Source organism: Cladophialophora psammophila, assembly GCF_000585535.1.
Source record: "Cladophialophora psammophila CBS 110553 chromosome Unknown aczJe-supercont1.36, whole genome shotgun sequence".
Lineage (NCBI taxonomy): Eukaryota > Fungi > Ascomycota > Eurotiomycetes > Chaetothyriales > Herpotrichiellaceae > Cladophialophora > Cladophialophora psammophila.
The window spans coordinates 11,796-22,079 of record NW_006912957.1 but is presented as its reverse complement, the minus strand read 5'-3'; the positions used below and the strand labels follow the sequence as shown (position 1 = coordinate 22,079).

The following is a 10,284-nucleotide window of genomic DNA, read 5'->3' as shown; positions in this document are numbered from 1 at the left end:
GCTGCTGCCTGCGACATGTCAATGATGTAATTATTTCTAATTCCCTTTGAGACAGGGGTTGAATGATCATTTGAGTCTGCCACCCTGAACCTGGCATAGACTTGGTTCCGAGGCAGACCAGCTCCTCTTTTGTCGGCTCTTTCAACGTCCGACAAGGCGATCGTTTGTGTCTTCCTATGACGCTTCTTAGGAGCTTATTCTGTCAGTCCCGAAGAAGAGGCTTAGTGAGGTTTAGCGTATACTAGTGATTGGCACTATGGAGGCGGTGGATCCAACGAGACTAGTGATTGGCACTATGGAGGCGGTGGATCCGACGAGACTAGTGATAGCACGGTATTCAAGATATTCCTGTCCAGCGTCGAGACAAGACGACGGTATAGCGTATACTGCGCCAGTATCATAGTAAATAGCTCCGTGGGTCTGAAATGGGTCCATAGAAGCGAAGGAAGGTTTTGAGTCTGAGCCCGAATCTTGACACCCTTCTTCGAAGAACGCTAGCACTAGTGCTGCGCGTTTAGCCTACTTAAGGAAGGGTGATAACGCCTTTTCATACAATTTATATTTAGCTTTGGTTTTTATGGGTTAGCAGCCGGGCGGGAAGTTGCGGGTGGCCCGAATCCGGGCTTTTGGTGTGGCAGAGCTTTAAAGCTAGGCTAAATATGGAAAATAGTAGCGAGAAGAAACTAGCTATACAGTCTTCGGGTATAGTATAATTCAAATAACTCAATGTTAGCTATAACAAGGAGGCACGGCACAAGAACGAGAAGCCCCTTTTTTTGTACTCGGGGTTATACTGCATAGTTCGTAGGTCGCTTCAACCGGTCGCGCCAACAACAGGCCAGCCTAATCCTTGGGGGCTGGAGGTTATGAGCTTCGAGTCGGAAGATATCCTCCTGATTTCAAGAACGTTACAGATCTCAGCAATCAGAGACTGTCCTGCATTCCACAGTCTCGTTGTGTAAAGAAATCTCAACTACAATGTATCTCATCGAACTCCTTGTTATTTACCTCGTCCAAAGAGCCGTCGCCCTACCCCAACAATTCCTCCCTCCTGTCGTGGAAATATCTGGTACGGCAACATTTACCACATTATTCTCGATCACCCCTGTCCCTTCTCAAGTTACAGCTCTTAGCTGTGCCACTAACACAGCGAACCCTCTACGAGACAACGTTTGTCTTGACTTCCCCGGCAATGTGGACGTGTCGATTTGTTGTCCTGCAGGAACTGCTTGTGAAGCTGTCACTGGGTCGGCACTGGTCTTTTTATGCAATTAAGAAAAGGCGGCGCATTTAATTATCCATACGGTTACGTTCTTCCCAAAGAGAGAAACTCGTGTCGTTGCGGATTCATCGAGTTGGGAAGGGGTGGAGCCGCTTGGCGGCGTTAACGGCATGGTATTGCTTTCACTACAGTATTTTCTCTAATTCCCGAGCTAGGAATGCCGAACTTGAAGGCGACGGTTGTGGCTGGCACACTCAACAGTTTTGAATAATCCATAGGAATATATCCTACGTCTTGCGATTACAAAACTTTTCCCCTTGTTCCTGCCGTGCCTGAACTGAGGCTGCTCCACGGTGGCTCGGGAGAGGCCAGACAACTGACGCTGCTCCTTATACCGTGTCATCACACTCTCATAATAGCTTGAGCATAGTCAATAGATCTTCCCACCCAAATATTCCTAAGTAGAGATAACAGCATCCTAGTGACTGTCAGTCTTGTCTAACCAGATCGAGCACCCAAAGCTGCCTCACTATAAGAAGGTCTAGAGACTGGTGGGGACTTGGAAGATTTCAGATAGCCGACCACATGGACGTTTGTCATTTAAATTTCCCAACCAGTCTACCAAAAGTAAACGGCCATGTCTATTACACCGTAATGGGACTCACCTGGCTCAGAGTCATTAGTGCATTCAGCTTAATAAAGTCATGGCACCAGCCCCAGAGAATAGCAACCGGCAGAAAGACAACATCCCTCCAATTTTTCCGAAACAGAGGCATTCTCTTCGCCATTTTGGCAAACAACCACCAAAGAAAGAACCACATGGCCCATCGTCCCTGCCGCGGGCAAAGCCACTAAAGTGTGACATGGGGAGGAAGCCCATAGTTCAAAAAACCGAAGATATATAGGGAGTAGGTACCCCAGTAATACTTTCTTATCATTAGTTAGTATGCTCCGAACGTATAAGATTTCTCTCTTACCGCCAGTTTTTAAAGTTTCGTAAACTTTTCGAGTTGCTCCTTGGATTGCTTCTCTGCCATCGCACAAATCTCCAGAGTTCTTGGACACTCGTCCCGAATGTTGTCTCGACCTGGCACTTCTCATGGCGCTGAATTTTAATGTTCTAACCATTCTCCAGCAGATACCGTGTCCAATAGTTATCGTCGTCTACGTTAAGCTTGTGGCCGTTCCACGTCTTAGAGACGAATCCGCTTTGGAATCGAGGGTCTTCGACTATCTCCGATCGAAAACCAGCCATTCGCCCTGATAGCATGAGATCGAACCATCTATCCACAAAGTCGCCGAATTTTCGAAAGTTCGACGTTCAATATAGTCAGCGAAGATCCAATTGACGATCTGCTCTAAAAGTTACCCAGAGTTAATGCGTCTCGCTCGTTGATAAGTCCCTACTTCGCCAACCTTACTCTCCTCGAAAGCTGCAAGCATCCACCGGACAGTGTTCTTAGGAAAGGCGATATCGTCGTCAGCAAATACTATTATTTTATGTTCTTTCTTTCGGTCCTGAGGAACATTCGTAATGGCCAATACAAGTTGTTCTCGCTTATTGGCGGAACTAGCTTTGGACACTAGAATTGCGACGTCGTCGTGCCTCTTCTACCAATACCACTCGATACGGCTTTAACTTCGCCAAATGTATCAGGAGGAGTGCAGACCGAGATGTACTTGCTTCCGGCTTGTATGTGACACTGAATTCCCTCTGAAAGGGCCTCAAGGTTTTTACCGAGCGTTGCAATCATAGTAGTCACATCGGTCGGTGTAAGAATCGGGTTGTGAGGAATTGGAATAGGCTTGTACCTAATATATGAGATGCCTTGGATAACGAGGTGATTGTATTTGAGGATACTAGAAAGGTTAACTGTATGGTCAACATTGTTACGCGTAAGGACGTACAACACTGCGATGAACCAGATGAGGTCTACAGCTGCCATCGTAGCTAGGTTATGTCCGTAGTATTTACAATTATTACGATTTGCAACTAGGGAGAAACGAATTCCTGTGGCGGACACTTCCTTTATATAACAGGAACGGAGAAAAAGCTCAGCTCATTGCGATGCTCGGTGCAACAAGTGAAGGCATGAAACCGATAAACTCCCTCGCAGAAGCAAGCCAAGACGTATGCAAGAAGCCAAATGAACTTTGCGGTATATTCTCTCAAGCCGCTATTCCATTCATTTACTGGCCTCAGGAGATATGAGACTCGTAAGCTCTTACACCTATTAAAAGACATCTGAGAAACTTCACCCTTGGGTCAGTCCAGGCTACGAAAGCGGCTTCATGTGCGAAGATTGTGGCTAAGATGTTCAAGCCGTCGCTGGATTTGTGGACTCATCCATAAAGCTGGTGAGGGTAGCTACTCGATATACACATTGTTTCTATTAGACTCAGGTAAAGCGAATGCCATTCTCAGATTGCATTAGGAAGCTTTTCCCCCCGGTCTTCAACTCGTTGTCGAACCCTGGTTCAGATTTGGGTCCACCCCAGCCTCTTCACCGCGGCCCCTTCACCGGTTTGGGCACGGCCAATCGGTGTTATTGAACCCCTTCTCCCGAATAGCGCCTGATTCTGGTGACTTTCCCAGCCTTATAAGCTCTGTCCGTAGTCACTGTTCTCCTTTCCCTCGTCTGTGCATTCGACCTGAGGCAAGTAGGCTGAGCGTATGTCTAAAATTTTGCAGCTCTTCACTATGACCGCGGGCACCGATATTCCCGGTACGTCAGCCTGTAATATCCGACCATCTCTCAGTGGCGAAAACACCCAATCAACGACGCAAAATTCGAGTTCAAGCGTTGTTATCCATCAAGGTTCAACGACGGCTGTGTGCCCCTGCCGAAATAATCAACGCGAGCCTCCCAGTGAGGAGATTAAATCATCGAAACGGAGGAGAAAGGACCACCGCGTCATTTTGTAGGAAGGGAACCTATGTACGTTATAATTTATGATTAGCGAGGTGTAACAAAAATCTAATGAAGGGTTTAACGAGAACTTGAAAATAGAAAAGATAGGGATATAATGGCTCGGTATATCCTCCGAGAAGATGTAACTTACAGCCATGTTATCAGCGATGTATCCTATAAGGTCAGCGCTTTGGAGCTCTGTAGGGATTTTGTTTGAAGTGTGGCGCGAGGTTGAGATTGTGGCGGCAATGACATTCGATCCCCAAACTCTACCGTCGAGACGCTCAGCATCATGGTGATTACCAGACAGTCTCCACCTCTCATATCTCTCTCGTTACTGGTGGCTTCGCGCCCATTTCCGATTGTGAGGACCAAAGCTCATAATATTTCCCTTGTTGTGCCATCAAGTCCAAGTGGCTACCCGTCTCTTTGATGCGACCTTCGTGTAACACAAGAATGAGATCAGCATCTTTGATCATTGAGAGCCGATGGGCAATGATCAGCGTAGTATGAGGATAGCCCAAGCTATTGAATGCTTCTTTGATTTTAGCTTCGGTGCTAAAGTTAACAGCTGAAGTAGGTTCGTCGAGGACGATTACCTTCGTCCTTCTCAAAAGCACTCGAGCAATTAAAATCAACTATTTCTGTCCACCGGATAGTCCGTTAACTCGTTCACCGACTCTTTTCTCGTATTTCTCTTCAAATTTCATAATCATATCATGTAGTCCTATTGCCTTGCACACTTCCTTCACTTCATCATCTGTTGCATCAGGCCTTCCGAATCTGACATTGTCTATAATTGAGCGGTCGAAGATGAAATGATCTTGATGGACAATCCCGACTACGTCTCTCAGACTGGAAAGTGTGACATCCTTAATATCCTGGTCGTCGATCTTGATGGCGCCTTTGTCCACGTCATCACCGCGAGATAAGAGATTCGCAAGAGTGGATTTACCGCTGCCACTCTCGCCTACCAGTGCGACAGTCGATCCATCTGGAACTTTGAAGGTAATATTCCGGACTCTACTGGCAAGGTCTTCGCCAGCCTGGCCTTTATACGAAAACGAAACGTCTTCAAATAAAATGTGTCCACTGTGTGTGCGTAACTGCTTACTTCCATCGATAACGGTGAGCTGCGTATAAAGAATCCTAAGCAGCTTCTCAGCAGAAATTAGAATGGCCCTTAACCTTTTAAGGCTCTCTGTAAGTCCGGTGAGATTGCCCGATATCGAATTCCAGTAAGTAACGAGGACAATAAAGGTAGCAGGTGATGCAGTACCTCTAATAATGCCCCTTGCGAGGGTAGAAACAACTGCCCCTAATGCAACTTCCAAGAGTATCCGCAAGGTATTGGTAATCAAATAGAATCTGTCGTGACATCGTAATTGGGTATTCAGATAGCTGCCCAATGCTCTCGAAAATCTGCTAATCTCGTCGTCACTTCGATTGAAACAAGAAATAATGGGTCGATTTTGCATCGATTCCTGGAAATTGTGTGTTGATTCCTCGTGGCACCTAGAATAGTCTCTTAATGACCGAGACACCCAGTGAGCTCCATAGTAGGCCACCGAAAGATAAAATGTGATTAGCAGCAACATTCCCAGCGCAACATTGCTATCCGTGATAAGGCCTAGAAGAATCGTGGCAGTGATAAGGTCTACCACGAAGGGGATGAAGGTGACCAACAACTCCTCGACCAAATCACTGACAGTTTCGCCATGCTAGAGGTCCATCAAAAGCTCAGCGGATCGTTCATTACGATAAAAGTCCATCGATTGGTTCAGTATATGAGCATATAAAGACTTCAATATGTTTCTGTTGGCGAATTGGGAGACATGAGTCGCGGCTCTAGCCTGGTAGAAGGTGCAACAGTGAATGCACCGAAGCGCGATCCAACAGACAATTTTTACCATGATGATGCCTATGATAGTCAAAACGTGAATTAAATGAGGGCCAAAGTTGACTGACCGTGGCTTGAGCCCGACAGCAAGCTATCGCTGATATCGCCCAGTTGACAGGGTATCAAGGGTCGCAAGACGCGGTCCTTAAAAAAGTGAAAGGTTGTCACAGCCATCCACAACTGTGTCTTCCGGTCTTTCGAAGGCCAAACAAGAGGGATCAGCGTACGGAGCGCTTTGATATATACCCATCCTCCGTGCTGCGAGGGTTCAAGCTTTTGATTGCTTGCTTGCTTGTCGGTTCTGCCCTCGACTAGGATCGTCCCATGGTTCTTTTCTTCTGAGCGAATCCCCTCCGATGCGCGCTTGGCTTGATTGAGTGCAGCAAGTCGCAGGACATGAGCCCTGATAAGGTGAGAGAGGGTTTGATAGATACTACGTATCGTGACCGACATTCTGGGACGGTCAAATGTTACTTCAAAAGTGGTTCAAAAATAACGGAAGGAAAGTTCAAGCGACCGAGAAGAGTTATTCTGCAGTCTTATACCTTGGAGAGAGGGGACAATAGCGCTGTTGATTAGACCAGGTCTGTAGAACGGAAGTGCGCGGCCAACCTAATCTTGTTTAGTCCCTTCATGGGCTATGTTTAGCAGGAGAACCACACGGAGTGCCAAAATGACTTTAAATGTTTGGTTTTCAGGTTGACTAAATCCCTATGTCCGGTTGCCTTTAGTGGTGTCTTCGCTTGTCGCTGGTTAGATCAACCTCTTCCTAAAACCTAATCTACTTTCGCACTGCGTCCGATCTCCCGTGTGTCTCTACTTCTCTTCTAGATTCCCTCTCTATCCTCCGTAGTCATCTAGACTTGCCTAAAATCGGGAACACTACGGGGGATATTAATAATGTTTAACAGCGCCTTTATTCACCCTATATGCTTGGTTCCGACGCCTCGGACACAGACATTCCTGAGGTCGGATGTACCTCCCATAGTAGTCTCCTCCGTTGACACACATTCCAAACATCCTACTAAATCCTTTGATAATGACTAGCTTATAACTTCTATATAGTGCTTTATCTTACATTGTATCGCACATATCCATCCCATCCTGCTCTCGTTATTAGGGAAGGACAATAGACATCAGGGTATCTAGGGCGAAGGCGGCTGTGCCCTTACTCCCACTGGTATAGCTTTTCCAACCCCGAGCAACTTGATGCAATTAAGGCAACTGATTTCGTCCGGACACGGTTCCGAAGTGATGTTTTCTTTTTTCCTCTGAGACTCGAAAACCCTCAGTGCGTGCGTCATTGCACTCACTAGGATTTGCGTCCAAGGTTCATTCAGCAAAGCGTCGCCAATGCCCGCGGGGAGAGATGATGATGCGCCTCTTTGGGAGTTCGCTAAGGAGTCTTTTGCAATGGCCGATATTGCTGAAGCGCTGCTCATCTTTATGTTCGGGATAGGGAACCTTGACGTTACCATCTCACCGTTAACTTGTTCAATTCGTTCGATCATGTCTACCAGGAGGAGACAGGCTAAATGCCAACGTATTGTTAAATTGACCTCCAACGAGAGCTCAAGGGGGCTTAGTGAAGTAAGGGAAACCTCGTGGTGGTAAATTTGCTTTCCGTATTGATACACTTTCAAGGCCTCCAAGATGAGCTCGGTGAGTTCGAGCTGTGGCCTTCGTCGGGAGAAGAGCGTTTGAAGCTGGGTGACCTTGCGCGTCAGCAATAGCGAGATCCAAAACCTTTCCTCCCTCAGGCGAGGAAGTAGATCTGAAAAGTGACCATTCGAATTCCCTTTGACTGGTAGATGAGTGAGTTTCCATACCCTGTTACTTCCGCCCCGGGAGAGCGATATACAGTCTTCGTCGGGTATGAAAAGCGGACGTCCATCGATAGCGGACGAGAAGGTGTCAAGAACCAGCCCGAGGCAGAAAAATGTTTGGAGGAGTTGCTGACCCGTGGCGGTAGAAATAAAGCCAGCACTTGGGCCATTTCTCACTTCTCGTACGAGCTGGAATAAATTAGAGATCCCCTGTTTCAAGAATCTATTGCTGATCCTTTGGTCGTCCTGACGTAAAACGGATGTTTCCAAAGGGAACTCCGCGGCGGAACTGATATTAGACCTTGAAGCTGGTGGGCAGACCATTCCCAGGATGATGGTCGCAAGGATGACCTGAAAAGAGAGATTATCGGCACAGTTTTCGATGGACTCCTTAGCACGGGCCCAGAACTCTTCACGGCAGCCATTGTTGTCTCCATACTTTGGCTCCCATCTTTGGGATTTCGAGTCTATTCCCTGACTTCCGAAAGCCGCAATTATAGTCTTCAGCGTCTTCCAAGCACTCTGTTTGCAATGGGGCACCAGTTCATGGTCCAAACGCTGAGCGATCTCTATTAAAGTACGTGGAGACTCGACTTGGTTCGGGGGCGAATCTTCTTGGTCGCTTAGACCTAGGTTGACGAACGGGACAGGAGTGAGTAAAGTTGACCGGTCGAGCCAGCATTGCATCGAAACCTCGAAACGATGGTAATAGTTGTGAAACAGGGCTTTATCGACTCCTAGTTTATCTTTTCCCTGGTAAGAATCGGTAAGTGGCGATGAATACACATTCAACGGAGAGCTGGAAGCTTCCTGACCACTATCGGGTTCTAAAGAGAAATGGTCGGTAGCATCACTTCTGCCTTGTGCCTCTATCCGGGGAACGAACGGCGTTGTTTCAGTTACAAAGCGTATAGGGAGCTCTGTGCGGAAACCTTCCTGCTGCTGTTGTTGACGTCCCGGCTTTGAGGGCGCTAGAGCTACCTTACACCATCGTTGGTGACGGCCACAGACATCCCTATCATTCCATTAGAATCCTTGTACTTTCGGGTTGATCGTGCCTCTCACTTTCGCGCAAAGCATTTAGAACAGTACTCGCAAGTGAAGGACCTTTGTCCAGTATCTAGTACCTTGTTAGATAGATTAAATTTTAAATTCAGGAAAAGTTTCGCAGACGTTGTGGAACATGGCGCGACAGGTGTGCCTTTTTCGTAAAGCGATTTGAACACCAAGGGCAAAAAATCAGTCCCTGCTGGTGAGATGCCGGTCCGGGTCGAGGTGCAATGACCATTTTGTATAATGGGTTGATTCGAGCATTCGACAGAGTCCCGATATTCTCCAATTAAATCGAGGTCGTCTTGAATGTCTCAGTGTCTTCAGCTACTGCCGTCGAAATGTACAAGGTCTCGAGAACGATTTCGTCCGTGATGTCCTCGGGATCGAGTGGAAGCTCATGGTAATAAGGAACCCAGATATCCACACTATGAGACTGAAAAAGCAGCAAAGACAAACCCAGAAAATCAGAGAGAGGAGGAGAGAGAAGAGGAGTAAAAAGAGTTGGACGCATTTTTTAAATACGATATCGCACGGCCCACCGGAGGTTGCGATCCCTATCTTACACCCTGGAACCACTCCCTTCGAATCCAGATTCATCACTTAAGTTCACAATAATAGGTCATCCCTCTACCCATTGTATTTTCATCTTCTCTGTCGTCTCGTCCTCGGCTCCTTTCAGTGTTCGAAAAGCCGAACTTGCGGGTGATTGAAGCCCATAACGTGATGCTACTCCTTCAATTCTCGTCACCTTAGCGGACAGAGACTATGACGGTTCGAGGGAACGCTCATAAGTGCCCTTGGGAGGCGGTAATTGGGGTACATAAATACCCGAGTGACTCGGATGACGGCCTGACACTAGAAAAAAATCTCTCGGCTTCCTGACCAATGCCACAGAAACAGCACAATAAGCTCGGGCATGTCGCGGGTGAGCAATCATACTAGTAATATCTTCCGTCGAGAGGGAGCACCCTCAGCTGACCGGAACATCTTCCATCTTTTTGAATAACAGACCAACGGAGAGCTGGGACACGACTGATCTAGTTTTACTGTTGGAAGCAGAAGGATTGTTGCAGTTAAACGGCGTCTTCGCCTTGAACAATCAAAATGGGTAACGCGACCCCAATGCTTTCGCTCTGCCGTTTGGTTGCTGCTTCTCCTCCCGGTCTCTTCCCAGAAAGAATCATCGTCTCGAAGAGCAGGAAGACAAGAAACAGGTAGGGTGCAAAGTCTCCTATGGTCATTTCTCGACTTTAAGCCATATCTTAACACAGTAAGGGGCAGCCTTTCGCATTTCTTGATTTGCCTCCTTTCGTGCCTCGACTCGCATGGTAGATTGTGTTAAGACCGATCGCACGCCAAAACCATGACTTC

General features: G+C 47.2%; 3 protein-coding genes across 3 annotated transcripts; all 3 read right to left on the bottom strand.

Moving 5' to 3' along the window:
- Positions 1-2,195: 2,195 nt before the first annotated feature.
- On the bottom strand, positions 2,196-3,081 carry A1O5_12657 (uncharacterized protein). The gene is made up of 2 exons (XM_007753226.1): positions 2,847-3,081; positions 2,196-2,796 (listed from the first exon to the last, which is right to left on the bottom strand). Exons 1-2 carry the CDS (start codon positions 2,974-2,976, stop codon positions 2,588-2,590), a joined length of 339 nt encoding a protein of 112 aa, XP_007751416.1. The 5' UTR covers positions 2,977-3,081; the 3' UTR covers positions 2,196-2,587.
- Positions 3,082-4,772: 1,691 nt separating this feature from the next.
- A1O5_12656 (uncharacterized protein) lies at positions 4,773-5,732 on the bottom strand (the record flags this gene model as incomplete). The annotated part of the gene is made up of 1 exon (XM_007753225.1): positions 4,773-5,732. One exon carries the CDS (start codon positions 5,730-5,732, stop codon positions 4,773-4,775), a length of 960 nt encoding a protein of 319 aa, XP_007751415.1.
- A 1,603-nt stretch (positions 5,733-7,335) lies between these two features.
- Positions 7,336-7,773, bottom strand: A1O5_12655 (uncharacterized protein; the record flags this gene model as incomplete). Its single annotated transcript, XM_007753224.1, has 1 exon — positions 7,336-7,773. A coding segment is annotated over one exon (438 nt), but the record flags the coding sequence as incomplete, so codon positions are not given.
- Between the last annotated feature and the right edge of the window lie 2,511 nt (positions 7,774-10,284).

Excerpts from the sequence above, each read along its gene's own strand:
- A1O5_12657 (XM_007753226.1), bottom strand. The coding sequence starts at position 2,976 with ATGATTGCAACGCTCGGTAAAAACCTTGAGGCCCTTTCAGAGGGAATT. Across the intron at positions 2,797-2,846 it reads CGAAGTTAAAGCCGTATCGA|CTAGTTCCGCCAATAAGCGA; the intron begins GTGGTATTGGTA and ends TAGTGTCCAAAG.